At 50.6% G+C, this 21060-nt stretch overlaps 1 protein-coding gene across 1 annotated transcript; it reads left to right on the top strand.

The window, feature by feature from the left end:
- Positions 1 to 709: 709 nt before the first annotated feature.
- PRKCD (protein kinase C delta) lies at positions 710 to 20570 on the top strand (the record flags this gene model as incomplete). Its single annotated transcript, XM_080715372.1, has 17 exons — positions 710 to 824; positions 1756 to 1955; positions 3368 to 3428; positions 3576 to 3735; positions 3826 to 3857; positions 5047 to 5132; positions 5402 to 5531; positions 6641 to 6741; positions 7389 to 7524; positions 7652 to 7797; positions 7908 to 8081; positions 8276 to 8367; positions 8820 to 8882; positions 11549 to 11687; positions 12211 to 12399; positions 12927 to 13055; positions 20412 to 20570. 17 exons carry the CDS (start codon positions 710 to 712, stop codon positions 20568 to 20570), a joined length of 2112 nt encoding a protein of 703 aa, XP_080571498.1.
- Positions 20571 to 21060: the final 490 nt, after the last annotated feature.

Here is a 21060-nt window from a genome sequence, read left to right as displayed (position 1 = left end):
AGGGGACTCTATGGAAGCTAACCCTGTGAATGTGCAAAGCACACTTGGAGTTACATTCAGTGTTAAAATACATTTTATATTTGAGGAAGAAATCAGATTGAAAGTGCAGGCTGTCTTAGGCAGCAGGAGGTCAGGTGCACCAGTGTAGGCAGAGGCTCTCCCTGTCCTGAGCCCAGGTGCTAATAAGTTAAGAGAGCCCTGCTTTCAGTTCTGGCTCAACCTCAGAGTTTCAGCTTGCTTGCTTTCTTTTCTTTCTTTTCTTTTCTTTTCTCTTCCTTTCCTTTCCTTTCTTTTCTTTTCTTTTCTTTTCTTTCTTTTTGTGGTACTAGGGATTGAACCCAGAGGCATTCTACCCCTGAGCTATACCTCCAGACCAATTTTTTATTTTGAAGCAGGGTCTCACTGAGTTGCGGAGGACCTTGTTAAGTAGCTGAGGCTGCAAACCTGCAATCCTCCTGTCTCAGCCTCCCAGGTGCTGCTATTACAAGTGCGTGCACCATGCCTGGCAGTTTCAGTTTTCTTATCTGAAGAGTGGGGTGCTTGTCAAGGTTCTGCTTGTCTGCCTGGGTAGTTATGAGCAAAAGCAGAAAACTGAGAAGGGCTGCATGAGGCAGGCAGGCAGGGGAAGGGTGCTGTCCATTCTTCCGGCAGGCGACTGCCCCACTGGCTCGTTTTGCCCTTCTGTCCACAGCCCACTACAGGCCCTGCCATGGCACCGTTCCTGCGCATCTCCTTCAACTCCTATGAGCTGGGCTCCCTGCAGGCAGAGGATGAGGCTAACCAGCCCTTCTGTGCCGTGAAGATGAAGGAGGCGCTCAGCACCGGTAGGCTGGAGGCTGGACCTTGGAGTAGGGCCTGGGGCTGAGCAGGATTGAAGGGCCTTGCTCTGTTCCATAGAACCCAAGGGATCCTTCTTTTCCTCATTCTTATCCCTCTGCCTTGCCCAGCTGTGGACACAGGAAATCCGAGGCCACCGGGTCTCTACAGGTTCTCAAACACAGGTTCTCCACAGGCCTTGGGGTTTCTGGCTCCCTTAGTTTCTGACCCAACTTTTCACATCTGCCTGTGTCAGCCCTGTGATGGGCACTGAGGACACCTGTCGTCTCCAGGGCTGACCTGGCTCTGCCCTCACAGTGATGTGGGGAGCTGGACATGTCACTAGGCAATGGAGGAACCACTGTGGAGCCCAGAGAGGCACCGCCCCGGCCAAGGGTTGGGAGGGCTTCCTGGGGGAGGCGCACTCCCCCATTCTCTCCTGCTCATGCTTACCCCTTAGTCTCCAGCTGGCTGTCCCTTCCTCCAGGAAGCCTTCCCTGCCCCTTAGGCTGGGGCTGGCCTCTTGATTGTGGGTGGGTTCAGAACCACTGTCCGTGTCCTCCATCTTGTCAAGCTGTGACCTAGTGGTTACATGAAGGATGAGTTGATTTGTGTCTCTGCCCTGCACTGGGCTCCAGGAGGACAGGCCCCGGGTTTGGCTCTTCTTTCTGCCATGTTCCTCACCTCCGGTCTTGTGGATGGCAGGCAGTGGTTCTCAGCAGGAGGGAAGGGGCCGGAGCAAAAGGGTCACAGGAGAAGGAACAACAGGAGCAGGGCTAGAAGTGAGACCTGGCGGGGCTTCACAGGCAGGCCAGTGTGTGGGTGGCTCTGGGGAGGCACGGCAGGTCCGGGGGAGGCATGGCAGGCTCTGTAAGCCTGGAGCGGGGAGGGTGGGGCAGAGGGGACTTGCCTGTCCTTGTTTGCCTGGCCCTGTTGCAGAGCGAGGGAAGACGCTGGTGCAGAAGAAGCCAACCATGTATCCTGAATGGAAGTCAACATTCGATGCTCACATCTACGAGGGCCGCGTCATCCAGATAGTGCTGATGCGGGCCGCTGAGGACCCCGTGTCGGAGGTGACCGTGGGCGTGTCAGTTCTGGCCGAGCGCTGCAAGAAGAACAACGGCAAGGCTGAGTTCTGGGTGAGGGCCTTGTGCACGTGCGCACGGGCTGGCTGAGGGGCCAGCCCCCAGTGCCACTCTGTGGCCTGGGCTCCAGTCCTAGCTCTCATCTGCTAGGTTCCCAGACTCTCTGAGCCTCTTTCCACTTCTGTGAACGGAGGTGCTGCTTCAGGACCCCTTCTTGGGCTCTGTCATTAGTTGCCATGAGCACCTGTGTGTCAAGGGTTATTGTACAACCTGACACATAGTAGGCGTTGATGGAGCCATCTTCCTCGTTGTGACAGTGTTTCCCTTTTAATTTTGAAAAGGCAGGTATGCACATAATAGAACATTTTGAGTTGTATGAAAGGGGTTATGCCTGCCCTGACACCAAGTCGCTTCTCAGAGGCACCAGGTTCCGGTTGAATTTTTGCAGATATTCCAGGCCTAGGTAGGCCTGGGGACATCTTGATGTTGAGTAGCAAGGTGGTGGGAGAAGGGGAAGGACAACAGCCCCGCCCTCTCACCTGCTGAAACCCGGCTGGTGGTGTTCTGGGTGGCCACAGGATCCCAGTGCTGGCAGGACCCCGCTAGGTTACATGTGGGCTTCTGCCGCCCAGATGACTCTGCTGGAAAAGGCCTCTGGCCATCAGAGGCTCCAGTCAGCCTCCAGGGAAGGCGAAAGGGTCAAGGAGAGAGGCTGGCCCAGCTCTCTCCAGCCCCCTCAGAGTGGGGGAGTCCTCACCAGGTCTGGGTGCTGGGGGAGAGGAGAGAAGGGGCTGGAGGCTGGGTCCTACCTTCCAGACTGTCCAGTTTGTGTGAGGTGCTCGTCCCAGAGAGTCATGCCGAGTATCTCTCTCAGCGTGTACATGGGGAGAGCGGATCCTGTTCCTTTTTTTTTTTTTTTTTTTTGGTACTGGGAATTAAACCCAGAGGCATTCTACCTTCAAGCTACACCCCCAGACCAATTTCATTTCTTATTTGGAAACAAGGACTCACTAGGTTACTGAGAGCTTCACTAAATTGCTGAGGCTGTCCTCAAACCTGCGATCCTCCTGTCTCAGCCTCCCAAGTACTGGGATTACAAGCATGTGCCATACACTTGGCTTAGGTGGTCCCCATTCTAAGTTTGCAATAGGGGCAACATGGAGTGGGGGTGGGGAGTTTCCTTCCTGCTCTGTTCCTGGGCCTTGTGGCCTGGCTGAGTGTGGGCTGGACCCTTTCACTTCCCCAAATGTAATAATACCCCTGGGTAAGGGTGGGGCGGGGCTGGGGGCGGGGCCCAACCCACCCAGCCCATCCCACCCAGCCCATCCCACCCAGCTCACCCAGACCTGGGCTGGCAGGGTTCTGGCTGGCTTTGGGGCTCCCTTGGCTGGGGGACCAGCCATGGGGGCGGGCTCTGAGTCTGGGGGCCAGGCCCGCCCTCACTGAGCTCCCCATTCTGCCCCCAGCTGGACTTGCAGCCCCAGGCCAAGGTGTTGATGTCTGTACAGTACTTCCTGGAGGACGGGGGTAAGATCGCTCACCGTGGAGCAGAGGCTGGAGCCAGCACTGAGACAGGGAAGCCACCTAGGTGGTCAGGCCGGGGCCACCCTGGGAGGGACTGCAGGGCTTCTACCCTTACTGACACTGCTCACTTCCCTACCTCATGACCCCCAGATTGCAAACAGTCTATGCGAGCTGACGAGGCCATGTTCCCAACGATAAATCGCCGCGGAGCCTTCAAACAGGCCAAAATCCACTACATCAAGAACCACGAGTTTATCGCCACCTTCTTTAGGCAGCCCACCTTCTGTTCTGTGTGCAAAGAATTTGTCTGGTGAGTGCTGGCTGAGCCTGCTGGGGTGGTGCAGGGCAGAGAGGACCCGGGGGCTCCCCTCACTCACCCTGCTGGGGACTTGCCTTTCAGGGGCCTCAACAAGCAAGGTTACAAATGCAGGCGTAAGTACCCTCGCAGCTTGGTGTGTGCACCTGTGTGTGCTTGTGTGTGCCATGCTTGAGTCCCCAGGTGGAGGGCTGTGGGGGAGGTGGGCACCCCCAGGGCTCTCTGGCTGTCACTACATGAAGTCAGTGCCCAGCTCTGTGCGCAGGTGCACCAGGTTAGTAGGCCGAAACAGGCCATGGTTTTTACACGGAGAGCAGCCAAGGTCACACGTCAGATCTCTTGTCTCCCAGAGGGGTGGTTATGTGGCCTTTCCTAGCACCCCCGCCCACACGTGCCTTTCTGTAGATACCAGTGTCTGGCACAGCGGTGTGAGCGCACCTTTCTCTGACAGCACACGCAGCAAGCTCTTGTAGGCTGGTATTAAAAGCACAGGCTGTTCTACCACTAGCTGTAGGCCTCAGGCAAGTTGCTTTATCTCTCTGTGTCTCAATTTCCTCATCCATAAATTGGGCTAATAGAGTTGGTGTGAAGATCCAGTGGGGTAAAACGTAAAGCCAGCCAGGCGTGGTGGCACATGCTTAGAATCCCAGTACTGGGAGGCTGAGATGGGAGGATTGCAGGTTCATGGCCAGCCTCAGCAACTTAGTGAGGCCTTCTGCAACTTATTGAGACTGTTTCAAAATAAAATAAGGTTGGGGGTGTAGCTCAAAGGTAGAATGCCCCTGAGTTCAATCCCCAGTCCCACAAACACAAATATGTAAAGCTGTATTTTAAGTGCTCAGCCTGTTGAAAGCATTCAGTGTAAGTCCATTGTCATGGCTACACATGCTTTGAATATATGTACTAATGTTTTTGTGTTGGGCTATGTCTGTGTGTATGTGGGAGAGAACTTAGGAGCCATTTGCTATCCTGGGATACACAAGAGGGAAGAGGCCCTCCTGCACCCCGTCTGCACCCCCTCGCCCCTTCCCTCCTCCCTGCCCTCAGGTCCATATGCCTTCCCGAATTTCTGAGACCCTGCAGATTGTCCCAGCTCCCCTGCTTTACCTTCTCCTGGCCCTTCCTGCCAGGGCTGGTGGGAGGAGTCAAAAATGGAGCCTTAGGCTGAGGCCTCTGTGCAATGAGGGTGTGGGCGGTCAGAAAGAAGGCTGGCTTTGTGTGGAGGGCTGGACCCGGTGGGCACCAGCTCTCAGACTCTGCCCGCCTGGCACCTCCCCTCCCCTCCCTGGGCCTGTGCCTCATCAGAATGCAACGCTGCCATCCACAAGAAATGCATTGACAAGATCATTGGCTGGTGCACCGGCACCGCTGCCAACAGCCGGGACACCATAGTGAGTGGGGCCCAGGGCAGGGCTGGAGGGTTTGGGGGTTTAGCCAGGTGAGAGGAGTCTGGGTCCTCCCCACCCCTTCTCTGTGGGACTCACCCTCCCTCCCAGTACTGCTGGTCCTTCCTGGCCTCCTGCCTTGGCCCCTTGGGGCTCCACTTTCCTTGTCCCCAGCCAAGCCCTCATGGCACCTTACAGTCAGTGGGGTTGGACAGCGAGGCACTGGGGAAGGACCAGGAGCTGGAAGGCCGACCGTGGTGTCCCCTTCCCTCCAGTTCCAGAAAGAACGGTTCAAAATCGACATGCCGCACCGGTTCAAGGTGAACAACTACATGAGCCCCACCTTCTGTGACCACTGTGGCAGCCTGCTGTGGGGGCTGGTGAAGCAGGGGATGAAGTGTGAAGGTGCGTCCCCCCCCCCGCCCGCGCAGCTGCCCACCCAGGCCCGGAAGCCCCAGCTGCCCCTGCTGCCTTCACCCTGCCCCAAGGTGGCACAGGGGAAGGGCAGAGGAGTCTCCTCAGTCTGCACCTCATTTGGGGGTTCCAGGGGGTGAGCCTCAGTGGCCCATCCCCACTGTTCGAGCTGGCTCTGCCATGTAACCTGCCATGTGGCACCAGACATAGGCTCTCCCTCTCTGAGCTGTGTCCTCAGAAGCAAAATTGGGAGAAAAGCAGGACCCAGAGAATCTCTCTGAGGGGCACGTAGTGGAGAGCTGCTTCCTCAAGGACCAGCACAGGCTAGCAGGCCCCGCGAATCTTCCTCTAGGCCTCTCTCACGCACGCTCCCAAGGAGGAATGAGAGGCTCTGAGGGAAAGCAGCCTGTCTCAGTGGTCCCAGGCAGTCTTTTTTTTTTTTTTTTTTTTTTTTTGGTGCTGGGGATTGAACCCAGGGGCAGTAACTCTGAGCTACATCTTCAGCCCCCAAGCCCTATTTTTTATTCTCTATTTTGAAACAGGGTCTCCTAAGTTGTAGAGGGCCTCACTAAGTAGCTGAGGCTGTCCTCAAACCTATGATTCTCCTGTCTCAGCATTCCAAGTACTGGGATTACAAGCGTGCATCACCAAACCTGGCTTCAGGCAATCTTTAGAATGTTTAGAATTAGGTCCCGTGTGGGGCTGTCACTCAGTATCTTCTGCATTTTCTTTTTCTTCTTCAAACACTGAAATATTTGAAATGCGCAGATGGTCAGTTGGGCGTGGTGGCACACGCTTCTAATCCCTGCACTTGGGAGGCTGAGACAGGAGGATCGCACAGGTTCGAAGCCAGCCTCAGCTACTTAGTGAGGCTCTCAGCAACTTAGTGAGACCCTGTTTTAAAAAAAAAAAAAAAAAAAAAAAAAAAGGTCTGGGAGTATAGCCTGGAGGTAGAAAGCCTCTGGATTCTTCTTTTTGTCTTAGAGACAGGAAGCCCAACAGACCTCACCAAAATCGTCCTGCTCCCTTCCCCACCCCTTCCTGCCCTGGGCTGAACCCCGACTCCCTAGTTTGCCAGCTCTGTTTCTCCCTCTCCCCAGATTGCAACATGAATGTGCACCATAAATGCCGGGAGAAGGTGGCCAACCTCTGCGGGATCAATCAGAAGCTCTTGGCTGAGGCCTTGAACCAAGTCAGCCAGGTGGGCCGGCACTGTGGGACCTGGGCCAAGGAACAGCAGGGTCTGGGCATAGTTAAAAGCTCACAGCACCTCTCAGGAACCCTGGTGGAGGGCATTTATGCCCAGACCCCACCTATTTCTGGAAGATCTGATTCAAAAATTTATTTTTATTTATTGTTTTGTGTGTGTGTGTGTGTGTGTGTGTGTGTGTGTGTGTGTGGTACTGGGGGTGGAACCCAGGGACTTTCTACCTCCGGGCTGTACTCTCAGACCTATTTTATACTTTATTTGGAAACAGGGTCTCACTAAGTTGCTGAGAGCCTCACTAAGTAGCTGAGGCTGGCTTTGAACCTGTGCAATCCTCCTGTCTCAGCCTCCCAAGTGCTCAGTTATAAGCGTGGTGCCACCACACCCGGCTCTGATTCAAGAATTTAGACAGCAGAGGGAAGAGGGATTGTTCCTATGGAAAGTTAGTTATTTAAGCAATTTTTTACCCAAGTGAGAATCTAGGGAAATGCAGTGTTGGTGTTGGAACGCTTTGAATTAAGACTGTATGCGTGTGTGTGTGTGTGTGTGTGTGTGTGTGTGTGTGTGTGTGTGTAGCTTTTGGGAGTTCTCTGTCTGGACTGGAAGTCCTGACAGTGTTTTGACCGTTTGCCCCTCCCCAGAGATCCTCCCGGAAACAGGACTCAGAATCTTCTGAGCACGTTTCAATCTACCAGACCTATGAGAAGAAGCCAGGAGACTCTGGGGACGACTTCCCAGGTGAAACTGGACCCAGTTCCCCCTTAAAAGTCCCACCAGGTAAAAGAAAGGGGCCTATTTTCCTTATTGAGTGAGTCTGGGGAAGAGGTAATGCACAAAGGGAGTCTTGGAAAGGAAAGGAAAGGCTTTTTCAAGATTCCTTACCCAGCCCACCGCTGGACCCCAGGGGAGGAAAGTGATCCAGACCTTACGAGCTCCATCTCTCGGACAGACAAGAATGGGACCTACGGTAAGATCTGGGAGGGCAGCACCAAGTGTCATATCGAGAACTTCGCCTTCATCAAGATCCTGGGCAAAGGCAGCTTTGGGAAGGTAAGACCCTGGGCACCCGCTGCCCAGAGTACCCTGGCTTCTTCCTGGTCAGGCGGCAGAGGTGAGTGTTGTGGGTGGGGCTGTGGCCCACACCTGGTTCTGCCTTGCAGGTGATGCTCGCAGAGCTGAAGGGCAAAGAAAAGTTTTATGCCATTAAGACTCTCAAGAAGGACGTGGTCTTGATCAATGACGATGTGGAGTGCACCATGGTGGAGAAGCGAGTGCTGGCGCTCGCCTGGGAGAACCCTTTTCTCACCCATCTCTACTGCACCTTCCAGACCAAGGTGGCTGGCCTCCCTCTCATGCTCACAGCTCCCCTCCGACTCCCCAAAGAAGACCTGCCCGCTTTGGGGGCAGCACTATCCCCCTCAGCCCAAGGCTTCCCCTTCTGTTTCCTGCTGGGGCTGGGCCAAGGAGCCTCAGCCAGGAGCCTCCCGCCTGATCCTCTTTCTCCGTTCACCACCCTGCCCCACCCCAGGACCACTTGTTCTTCGTGATGGAGTTCCTCAGCGGTGGGGACCTGATGTATCACATTCAGGACAAAGGCCGATTCGAACTCTACCGTGCCACGTGAGAGCCCCAGGGTGGGGGTGGCTCAGCACTGCCAGTCTGCCCTCCATTTGGGGGCGGCCTGGGCCATCCACACCACGTGGGAACCATGGACATTGAGTGAGCCATGGCTCAGGGGACAGCACAGTGCCAGGGTTTGTCCTCTCCCTGGGCCTCAACCAGAGCAGCCTTGTTGATGGTGGCCCCTAGAATAGCATCAAGATGCTTTTCCCCATTTGTCTAGGCCTGCAAATGAACGATGTGTGCATGTATACAGAGAATTGGCTTGTTTGGAGCATTCTCTACAAAGTTTTCTGCCAGCCCCCACTTGCCTGATACAAGATGTGTTTAATCAGGCCCGGGTTGTCCATGGAATTGTATGCAACATTTTCTGCCCCAGGGGGTGGGATCGAGGGCTCAAAGAGAAGTGGGCTGGTGGGCAAAAGTTCTGGAACACTGTCTCTCTTGCCTAGGTTTTATGCAGCTGAGATAGTCTGTGGACTGCAGTTTCTACACAGCAAAAGGATCATTTACAGGTGCAGGGGCTGGGGCCAGGGGACTCTTGGGAGGGTTGGCACCAATCCCTTCATATCCTCTGATATGCTCAGAAGAGACCAGGCCCAGCCACAGCTCCACTGCTGCTTGGAGTCAGCCTTTAGCTGGGTATTTGCGTAATCCCCACCCCAGTGCTGGAATTCTTGTGGCCCTTGGGCTGAGGCTGGTGTAGCTCCGGTCCCCAGGGTTCCCATCCTCAGTGCTGTTGGCTGGGAGGGCAACACAGACAAGCACAGTGGCTCCCTTCTTTGTCCACATCAGTCACACTGATGCTCTGAGCGATTCAAGTTTCTTCCAGTAAGGACTGGTTCCGAACATTCCTACTGATCCTATGGTGGAGTCCTATCTACCCATCAAAGAGGCTGAGGTCATCCTCTGTATACCAATGTGGGCTGATGCCCAGCTATGTTGTCAAATAGAAAACCAACCTATGAGCCGGGCGTGGTGGCGCATGCTTGTAATCCCCGCACTTGGGAGGCTGAGACAGGGGGATTGTGTAGGTTCGAAGCCAACTGAGGCTGGCTTAAGAGACTCTGCTTCCAAATAAAAAATATAAAATAGGTCTGAGAGTATAGCCTGGAGATAGAATGCCCCTGGGTTTCATCCCCAGTACCACCAAAATAAAGAAGAAAGAAAAAAAAAAAAAAAGAAAAGAAAAGAAAACCAACCTATGGGCCAGGATGTATCATATTAAAAAAAAAATTTTGTCTGTGTGAGTCTGGGGATGGAACCCAGGGGCATTCTGCCTCCAAGCTACACCCAACCCTATTTTTATTCTTTATTTTGAAACCGGGCCTCACTGGGTTGCAAAGAGCCTCACTAAGTAGTAGCTGAGGTTGTCCTCGAACCTCAATCCTCTTAGTCTCAGCCTCCAAATGCTGGGATTACAGGCGTGCGCCATCACACCCAGCCATACTCAAATTTTAACAGGCAGGGTCAAAGGATATACATGTGTCCATGCCTAGAGTTGCTCTAGGGATTTCCTAGAGCTCTGGTTGAGCTTAGTGGAAGTAAACTTTGCATCGTTTATTTTTAGTATTTGTTCCCATGTGCATAAACTATCCACTCAAGCTGGGCATGGTTGCGCAATGCTTGTAATCCCCACACTTGGGAGGCTGAGACAGGAGGATCGCACAGGTTCGAAGCCAGCCTCAGCTACTGAGTGAGGCTCTCAGCAACTTAGTGAGACCCTGTTTCCAAATAAAATATAAAATAGGCCTGGGAGTATAGGCAGGAGGTAGAAGGCCCCTGGGTTTCACCCGCAGGACCACACACAAAAACATTACCCACTCAAATGACTAATGATGTATAAACTAACGTGGACCCTACCCTTGTAGAGACAGACAGGCCTGAGCTTGTGGGCCACATCTGCTGCTGACCGGCTTAGTGACCCGGGGAAAGTGTCACCACCTTGCAGGCTGCAGGGAGTAGGACCTTGTGTGCTCAGCATTTGGCACACAGTAGATGGCTTACAGGAAGCACTGGGGGTTTTATCACCTCTTCCCCCTCCGCTTCCCTTTTCTTTTTTTGCAGTACTGGGGATTGAACCCAGAGGCACTCTACCTCTGAGCTACACTTCCAGCCCTATTTTATTTATTCATTCCTTTTTTTATTAATTTATTATTATTTTTTGCAGGTTTGGGGATGGAACCCAGGGGCATTAGACCTCCAAGCTACATCCCCTGCCCTATTTTTTATTCTTTATTTTGAAACAGGGTCTCACTGAGTTGCAGAGGATCTCACTAAGTAGCTGAGGGAGTCCATGAACCGTGATCCTCTGGTCTCAGCCTCCCAAACGCTGGGATTACAAGCGTGCACCACCATGCCGGGCTCAGCCCTATTTTATTTTTTAGTTTGAAATAGGGTCTCAGTTGCGGATGGCTTCACGAGATTGCTGAGACTGGCCGCAAACCTGCAATCCTCCTGTTTCAGCCTATTAAGTATGGGGATTGCTGGTATGCACCACTACACCTGGCTGCCCAGCCCTACTTTATTTTGCATTTTGAAATAAAATCTTGCTAAGTTGCTGAGAACCTCACTAAGTTGCTGAGACTGGCCTTGAACATGCAATCCTCCTGTCTCAGCCTACTAAGTACTGAGATTACAGGTGGGTGCCACCACATCCAGCTCCTTTTTAGTTTTTTATTTCTTCTTCTTCTTTTTTTTTTTTTTTTTTTTTTTTTGCAGGTCTGGGGATGGAACTGGGGCCATTCGACCTCCAAGCTACACCCCCTGCCCTATTTTTTTTATTCTTTATTTTGAAACAGGGTCTCAGTAAGTTGCAGAGGCCTCACTAAGTAGCTGAGGCTGTCCGCGAACCGCGATCCTCCTGTCTCAGCCTCCCCAATGCTGGGATTACAAGCATGTGCCACCACGCCCAGCTCTCCTTTTTAGTTTTTTTTTATTTTGAAACAGCCTCACTAGGTGTTTGTTGAAAGTCTGAGTTGTTAAGGCTGACTTTGAACCTGCGATCCTCCTACTCGGCCCCCCTGATACTAGGACTGCCGGCCTGCACCACACACCCAGCCCTCTGCTCGTTCATCGTGCTCTTCAGGAGGCCCTGGGCTGAAAATGGGCTCCCGCTGGGCAGGGTTGCGGAGGATAGCAGCTGGCCCCTGATGACACTCTCCTGGCTTCTCTCCATCAGGGACCTCAAGCTGGACAATGTGATGCTGGACTGGCAGGGCCACATCAAGATTACCGACTTTGGGATGTGCAAAGAGAACATATTTGGGGAGAACCGGGCCAGTACCTTCTGTGGCACCCCTGACTACATTGCCCCTGAAGTGAGTGGACACCCTCCAGCCCCAGATCCTGTACCTTATTCTTTATTTTGAAACAGGGTCTCAGTAAGTTGCAGAGGCCTCACTAAGTAGCTGAGGCTGTCTGCAAACCGCGATCCTCCTGTCTCAGCCTCCCCAATGCTGGGATTACAAGCATGTGCCACCACGTCCAGCTCTCCTTTTTAGTTTTTTAATTTTGGGTGGGACCAGGGAATGTTTTCTTTTTTTTTTTTTTTTTTTTGGCAGTACTGGGGGTGGAACCCAGAAGCTTTCTACCTCCAGGCTATACTCCCAGACCTTTTTTATATTTTATTTGGAAACAGGGTCTCACTAAGTTGTTGAAAGCCTCACTAAGTAGCTGAGGCTGGGTTTGAACCCGTGAGATCCTCCTGTCTCAGCCTCCCAAGCGCAGAGATGACAAGCGTGCGCCACTACGCCCGGCTGGAAGGTTTTCTAAGGATGAAGGGGCCTAGCGAGGGCACAGAGCAGCACCAGACCACTCCCCTACCTCTGCTCCTGCCCCCAGATCCTACAGGGCCTGAAGTACACATTCTCTGTGGACTGGTGGTCCTTTGGAGTCCTCCTCTATGAAATGCTGATTGGTCAGTCCCCCTTCCATGGTGATGATGAGGATGAACTCTTCCAGTCCATAAGGGTGGACACACCGCACTATCCCCGTTGGATCACCAAGGAGTCCAAGGATATCCTGGAGAAGGTGGGGCTCTGGACTGGGCTGGGCCGGGCCGGGCAGAAATCAGGCTTCTGGAAAGCAGCAGCTTCCTGGCTCTGATCCCTTCATATTGGGGAAAGTGCTCTTTCCCCAGGTCCCCAGGAGCTCCCATCTGAGTTCCATGCATAGAATCAGCCTGACATGGTGACTACGGGCTCGGGGTCAGGAGACAGACCGGAGCCTGAACTGGCTGGTGGCCTTGGGCTGGTCCCTTCACCTGCCTCATTACATCTGTCTCCTTATCAGCAGGGTCGGTTGAGTCACTGGGAAGTTAATAGAAACCTGTGACACCAACAGTCCATGAAAAGGCCTGCTTTCACTCACAAGGCCTGCTAGCAGTTCCTGGACACCCGGGCCGGGCCTGCTGTCTCTGGAGTACCCATAGCACAGCCAACTGGAGAGGCCTGCCTCAACCCCGAGTTCGCTGGGCTGGACCAGGCCTGCCTTGGCAACCCATTTGCCAGAGCTCTAGTTTCTGAGGCGTACTGACCAGGGTCTCTGTTGGATTACAGCTATTTGAAAGGGACCCAGACAAAAGATTGGGGATGAAAGGAAACATCAGAGCCCACCCCTTTTTCAAGACCATCAACTGGGCTTTGCTGGAGAAGCGGAAGGTGGAGCCACCCTTCAGGCCCAGAGTGGTATGTGATCCCGTCCCTGTGCTGCTGTCTGGGATGAGCTGCTGCTTCTTTGTCTTCCTGTGTCTTGCATCATTCACACACTCCCCTCCTCTACCTTCTTCTAGCAAACCTGCATCCTCTCTTACCTCCCCTGGCATGCTTAGACAACAGCCTCTGCCCTTATATTCTTACCTTCTCTCTCATCATTCAGTCATTCAACAAACACTGGGAACTATGAATCCAGCCACTTTTAATATATGTTTTTACCACTTGCTATTTGTAGAGGATTGTGCTTTGGGTATTGAATTAAGGCCTTACTCCTTCTCCATCCATCCATCCATCCCTCCAGTCCACTTTCTAATAAATATTGTTGGAAGTGCTGAGTCCCCACCTGCACACTGATGATAACCACAACAGTATGAGAGATGTCACAGGCCACACTGGATCAGTCGCTGTCAGCAGGAGTGTCAGCAGGAGCCTGAGGTGTAGGGAATGGGGTGGTCTGCGAGACTCCTTGAAAGAAGTAGGGCAAGCTGGGTGTGGTGGTGCACGCTTGTACTTGGGAGGTTGAGACAGGAGGAAGGCAGGTTTGTGACCAGCCTCAGCTACTTAATGGGGTCTTCTGCAACTTAGTGAGACCCTGTTTCAAAATAAAGAATAAAATAGGGCTGGGCTCAGAGGTAGAATGCCCCTGGGTTCAATCCCAAGGTCCACCAAAAAAAAAAAAAAAAAAAAACGAAAGGAAGGAAGGAAGTAGGATATATTGGTCATGGTGTTTCTTTTCTTTTTTCTTTTTTTAAAGAAGTTTATTAGAAAGATAGAAATACAGAAAATAGAAATACAGCCCCATGCCAAAATGGCATGGGGGGGTGACTCGAAATGAATACACCTGATCATGGTGTTTCATGCCTGTAATCCCACTACTTGGGAGGCTCAGACAGGAGGATAGCAGGTTCAAGACCTTGTTTCAAAATAAAAATAAAATTGATCTGGGGGTATAGCTCAGAGCTAGAATGCCCCTGGGTTAAGTCCCCAGTATCAAAAGTAAATAAGCCAGCCAGGCATGTCAGCTCACATCTGTAATCCTAATACTTGGGAGGCAGAGACAGGAGGATCACAGGTTTGAGGACAGCCTCAGCAATGTAGCTGGAGGTAGCCGGGCATGGTGGTGTGTGCTTGTAATTCCAGTACTTGCGAGGCTGAGACAGGAGGATCACAGGTTCGCCGGTTCACGGCCAGCCTCAGCTACTTAGTGAGGCTCTCTGCAACTTAGACCCTGTTTCAAAATAAGAATGGGGGGGGCAGATGTGATGGTGCATATTTGTAATCCCATTACTTGGGAGGCTGAGACAGAAGGATCTCAGGTTCAGGGCCAGCCTCAGCTACTTAGGCCCTCCACAATTTAGACCCTGTTTCAAAATAAAGAATAAACCAGCATGGTGGCACACTTGTAATAATAGCATTTGGGAGACTAAGACAGGAGGATCCGGGTTTGCAGACAGCCTCAGCTACTTAGTGAGGCCCTTTGCAACTCAGTGAGACCGTTTCAAAATAAAAAATAAATTGGGCATGGTGGTACACACTTGTAATCCCAGCATTTGGGAGGCTGAGACAGGAGGATCATGGTTTGCGGACAGTGTAATCCCAGCATTTGGGAGGCTGAGACAGGAGGATCACGGTTTGCAGACAGCCTTAACTACTCCTTAGGCCCTTTGCAACTCGAGACCCTGTTTCAAAATAAAGAATAAAATATAGGGCTGGGGGTGTGCACCTGGGTTACACCCCCAGTACCAATAAATAAATAAATAAATAAATAAAATTTAGAAATAAAAAATAAGGCTGGGGGTGTAGCTCAGAAGTAGAATGCTCCCAGGTAGTTCCATCCCCAGTACCCCCTAAAAAAGAAAAAATAGTATGGAGTATAACTCGGAGGTAGAATGCCCCTGGGTTCAGTCCCCAACACACACACACACACACACACACACACACACACACACACACACTATATAGATAGATATCTATATCTATCTATGTATATAGATAGATTGATTGATTGACTTAAAAAAATCTGGAGGAGCCAGCGTGGTGGCACACGCTTGTAATCTCCGCGCTTGGGAGGCAGCGACAGGAGGATTGCGCAGGTTCGAAGCCAGCCATGCGCGCTGGCTTAAGAGACCCTGTTTCCAAATTTTAAAAAAAATGTAAAAATAAGTCTGGGAGTAAAGCCCGGAGATAGAAGGACTTCCAAGAACCCCAGTACCACAAAAAAATAATAACAAAATAAAATAAAAAATCTGGAGGTAGCTGGGCATGGTGGCACATGCCTGTAATCCCAGTACTTGAGGGACTAAGACAGGAGGATTGTAGGTTTGAAGCCAAACTCAGCAACTTATCAAGACCCTGTTTCCAAATAAAAAATAAAATTGGTCTGGGGGTATAGCTTGGAGGTAGAATGCCCCTAGGTTTAATCCTAACACCACCACCAAAAAAAAAAAAAAAAAAAAAAAAGGCTGGGGTATAGCTTAGAGGTAAAATGTCCATGGGTTCAATCCCAAGTACCACTAATTAATTAATTAGCTGGGCTATGATGGTACAGGCATGTAATCCCAGTGCTTAGGAAGCTGAGGCAGGAGAATTTCAAATTGGAGAACAGCCTGGGCAACATAGCAAGACTCCCAGCAACCTAGCTAGCAAGACCGTCTCAAAACAAAAAATAAATAGTTCAGAAGTAGAATGCCTCTGGGTCAAATCCTTACTACTACACACACACAAAAAAAAAATAGGACTGAGGGTGTAGCTTGGAGGTAGAATGCCCTTGGATTCAGTCCCCAGTACCACACACACACATGCACCAAAAAAAAAAAAAAAAAAAAAAAGAGTGAGAGAAAGAAAAGAATAAAGAAGTAGGGTATGAGCAGGAGCAGGGCTGGAGAGATGAGGCCAGGCAGAGCTCAGCTAGGGACAGTCCAGGGCTGGGGGGTAGTTGGCACCATGGCCCATATTGTGGCCAAGCCTCCAGGCACCAGCATGAAGCCAAGGCAGGTGGAGCCACTCTCGCTGGATTCTGTGGCCCCTCTGTGATCATGGTTCCTCCCCCTTTGTTTGCCTTGCTTCCCTCTGTGTCAGGACCCATGTTCCCACGAGGCAGCCTCTATAACATGCCCGTGTCTGCCTTGAGGCCACACAGTACTTCTAGCAGGGATCCTCAGAGGCCTCCTGGGCTGGGCCAGAACGAGGGCTGGTTCAGCTGTAAGAAAAGCTCACTGTTGCTGGGCATGGTAGTGCACACTTGTAATCCCAGCTTTTGGGAGGCTGAGGCAGGAGGATCGTGGTTTGCGGCCAGCCTTAGCTACTTAGTGAGGCCCTCTGCAACTCAGTGAGACCCTGTATCAAAATAAAGAATAAAAAAATAGGGCTGGAGTGTAGCTTGGAGGTAGAATGGCCCTGGGTTTCATCTCCAGTACTGTAAGAAAGAAAGAAAAAGAGAAAAGCTCATGGCCTACTTATAGGCTCTTTCTGCTGATAAGAGATAGATTCCTTCCTCTGCACTAATAAACATAAGGTCCAAGTGTGGTGGCATACACCTGTAATCCCAGCCAGAGACAAGGAGGATCTCAGGTTTGCAGCCAGCTTCAGCAATTTAACAAGGCCCTCAGCAACTTAGCAAGACTCTGTTTCGAAATAAATGTAGCTCAGAGGTAGAATTCTCCTGGGTTCAGTACCCAGTAACTAACACTAACACACACACACACACTCACACACATACACACAGAGGCAGGCATTGACATAGGCTACCTAGGAGGCTGAGACAGGAGGATCACAGGTTTGATAGTGAGGCCCTCCACAGCTTAATGAGACCCTGTTTCAAAATAAAAATAGGACTGAGGGTGTAGCTCAGAGGCCCCTGGATTTAATCCCCAGGACCTACTCACAGGCAAAATACAACCCTCCCCCCCAAAAAAAAAAACAAGGTGGGTGTGACTAGCCACGCCTGCTGGTGGGAGACCAGTGGTGGGGCTCTGGTAAGCTCACGGGGCTCAGGGCTCGGAGTCATCTGGACCTGCCAGCAAGCAGGCACAAGCCCGGCGGTAGCTCAGTGGTAAAGCACTTGGATAGCATACAGGAGACCCTGGGTTAGATCCTTAATCCCACAGATAAATAAAAGCAAAAATAAGCCAGGTGTGGCAAAAGTTTGTAATCCCAGTACTTGGGAGGCTGAGACAGGAAGATTGTGGGTTCATGATTCCTGGGTTCAATCCCCAGTACTTAAAAAAAAAAAGTAAAACACCTGGTTCTAACCCCCCCCCCTCCCCATTTTCTGGCCACATGCTCCAATTTCCTAGCCTTGATTCCTTGTCTGAAAGTCAGATGGTAGCATCCTCCTCTCGGGACCACGGTATGGTATGAATCAGGTGATAAAAGGAAGTGGGTCCAGGGCTGCTTTAATCTGCCACTTTTCAAAAGAAGCCAGGATTCTGGATTTTTATGTTGCATTACCTGATTTGTTTTGTTTTGTTTTGTTTTGTTTTTATACTGGGGATTGAACCCAGAGGCATTCTACTTCCAAGTTATGCCCCCAGCCCAATTTTATTTCTTATTTGGAAACAAGGTCTCACAGGTTACGGAGAACCTTGATAAGTTGCTGAGGCTGTCTTCAAACCTGTGATCCTCCTGTCTCAGCCTCTCAAGTAGGATTACAAGCATGTGCCACCATACCTGGCTGTATTAGCCAATTTGAGAATACTGGCTCAAATTTCATCAAAACCTAGTACTAAGGGCTGGGGATGTTAGCTCAGTGGTAAAGGGCTTACCTAGCATGCTTAAGACCCTGGTTTTAATCCCCAGTGCCATTTAAAAAAGAAGCATGGTGGCGAACACTTGTAATCCCAGCATTGAGGAGGCTGAGACAGGAGGATCGTGGTTCTAGGACAGCCTCAGCTACTTAGTGAGGCTCTCTGCAACTCAGTATGAGTATGACCCTGTTTCAAAATAAAGAATAAAAAAAAATAGGGCTGGGGGTATAGCTCAGAGATAGAATGCCCCTGGGTTCCATCCCCAGTACCTAAAAAAAAAAAAAAAGAAGAAGAAGAAGAAGAAGAAGAAGAAGAAAAAGAAGGAAAGAAAAACCCAGTGCAGCCCAAAGCACTGAGCTTGCCCTCTCAGTTTGGCCTGAGAGCCACCAGCTTGAGACTCTCTTATCTCACATTCTCAGGGAAAGGGAATCTACAAACTTTTCCTATAAACAGCCTGATAATACAAAGTAGCCACAGGCACAATTTGTCAACAGAGTTGACATATTCATAAAACTTTATTTATGGTCACCGAAATATGAATTTCACTTCATTTTTACCTGTCATGAAACATTCTTTTAGCCAGGTGTGATGAGGAACACCTGTAATCCCAGTACTTGAGGGAGCTGAGATAGCAGGATCATAGTTTTGAGGCCATCCTCAGTAACTTAGACCCTGTTTCAAAATAAAAAACTCAGGTGTGGTGGTGGTGGTGGTGGTACAAGCTTGTAATCCCAGTACTTGAGAGGCTGAAATAGGAGGTTCACAGGTTTGAGGACAACCTCAATAAATAGACTCTCGTCAACCTAGTGAGACCCTGTTTTAAAATAAAAATAAAATAGGGCTGGAGGTGGAGTTCAGAGGTAGAATGCCCCTGGGTTCAATCTCCAGTACCAATAAGTAAGTAAGTAAGTAAGTAAAAAAAATAGCTGGACATGGTAGCACATGCCTATAATTTCAGTACTTGAAAGGCCGAGTCAGGAGATTTGCAGGTTTGAAGCAAGTTGCAGCAACTTAGTGAGGCTCTCAGCAACTTAGGGAGACGCTGTTTCCAAATAAAAAATAAAATAGGAGGCCAGGCGTGGTGGTGCACACTTGTAATCCCTGCGCTTAGGAGGTGGAGACAGGAGGATCACACAGGTTGGAAGCCAGCGCAGACCCTGTTTCCAAATAAAAAAGTATAAAATAGGTCTGGGAGTGTAGCCCGGGGGTAGAAGGGCTTCCAGGAACCCCAGTACCACCAAAAATAAATAATTGATTAAAATAAGGAAGGTGGTGTAGTTCAGAGATAGAAGGCCCTGGGTTCCACCCCTAGTACCACAAAAATAAAATAAAATAGGGCTGAGAGTAGCTCAGTGGCAAAGTGCCTACCTTGCATGAGCAATGCCCTCGGTTTGATCTCCAGTACCAAAAAAGAAAAGACTAAAAAAAAAGCTAAGAACAAAAACAACAAAAAACAAAATCACGAAAACCTTTCAAAGCCGGGCGTGGTGGCACACGCTTGTGATCCCAGCATTCGGGAGGCTGAGAGAAGAGGATCGCGGTTCGCGGACAGCCTCAGCTACTTAGTGAGGCTCTCTGCAACTCAGTGAGACCCTGTTTCAAAATAGAGAATAGAAAATAGGGCAGGGGGTGTAGCTCAGAGGTCGAATGCCCCTGGGTTCCATCCCCAGACCCGCAAAAAAACAAAAAAAAACTTTTAAGCCAGGTGTGGTGGTGCACACCTGTAATTCTAGTACTTGGGAGGCTGAGACAGGAGGATCACAGGTTTGCAGCCAGCCTCAGCAACTTAGTGAGGCCCTTCGCAACTTAATGTGACCCTGTTTCAAACAAAAAAATAAAATAGGACTTGAGTGTAGCTCAGAGGTAGAATGCCCTTGGGTTCAATCCCCAGCACCACAAACAAAAAAAGCCAGGCATGATGGCGCACTTTAATCCCAGTACATGGGAGGCTAAAGCAGGAGGATTATAAATTCAAGGCTAGCCTTATCAACTTAGCCAGACCCTATTTCAAAATAAAATAGGGTTGTGAGTGTAACTCAGGTAGAATGCCCCTGGTTTAAATACTTACTACTAAATAATAATAAATACTTCATTACTAAATAATGAAGGAAGGAAGGAAGAGTGGCTTAAAGGTAGAATGCCCCTAGGTTCAATCCCCAGTACAAAAAAAAAAAAGAAGAAGGAATACTGTTCTTTTGATCTTTTTCCAGCCACTAAAAAATATAAAAGCCATTTTTAGTTTGTGTGGCGCACAAAGACAGACGGCAGCCAGTGAGGTGTAGTGGTGGGCTGTGTCTTCCAGCCCGGTGCAGGATGCTTACCTGCCCTTGGCCTGACCCCGGCTCCCTGCCTGCTTCCTTCCCTCTTGGGGAAAGAGTATCCCCCTGTTGCTCTCAGGCTCCTGAGAGAGGCCCCCTTTTCTGTGCTGGATAACAACTGCTCTGGTCTGGTCCAGCCCAGCCCAACAGAGATCTCAGGCCTGGAGTCCTGCCTAGGCATTTGGAAGGCAGTCGTGGGAAACTCAGGGAGCCCTTGGAGGACTGTCCCTAGGTCCTGCTCACCCACCTCCTCCCTCTGCTCACAGAGGTTCGCCGGAGACTACAACAACTTTGACCAAGAGTTCCTGAAAGAGAAGCCAAAGCTCTCCTATACTGACAAGAACCTCATCGACTCCATGGACCAGACCGCCTTTTCCGGCTTTTCCTTTGTGAACCCCAAATTTGAGAAATTCCTGGAAGTTTGAGGCTCCCAGACATGCTCTCTACCCCCTGGGCAGAATAGGCTGGCCCACCCTCGTCTGCACCTGCCTCTTCCCTGGTAAGCGGCAGAGTGACTCCTGCCGCGCTCAACCCCCAGCCCCAGAGGGGCTCAGCTCCTGCTGGCTGGGGTCTTACGGTACTTTCTCTGTGAACTGTGTGTGAATTAGCTTTTCCTCTTTCCTCAGAGGGAAATTGTAAATCCTGTGTTTCATTACTTGAATGTAGTTATCTATTGAAAATATATATATTATATATATACATATATATATAATAGGCTGTATATATTGCTCAGTAGTGTGAAAGCACGTGGGGGACTGATGATGTGCTGATCTTTTTAAAAAGGAAAAAAAAAAGCCGGACATGTTGGCTCATTCTTGTAATCCCAGCATTTGGGAGGCTGAGACAAGAGGATCTGGGTTCGCAGACAGCCTCAGCTACTTAGGTCCGCCACAACTCAGTGAGACCCTGTTTCAA

The sequence above is a fragment of the Muscardinus avellanarius genome (genome assembly GCF_963383645.1).
Source record: "Muscardinus avellanarius genome assembly, chromosome: 18".
Classification (NCBI taxonomy): domain Eukaryota; kingdom Metazoa; phylum Chordata; class Mammalia; order Rodentia; family Gliridae; genus Muscardinus; species Muscardinus avellanarius.
The sequence above is the reverse complement of the archived record's forward strand: the minus strand, read 5'-3'. Positions and strand labels throughout refer to the sequence as shown.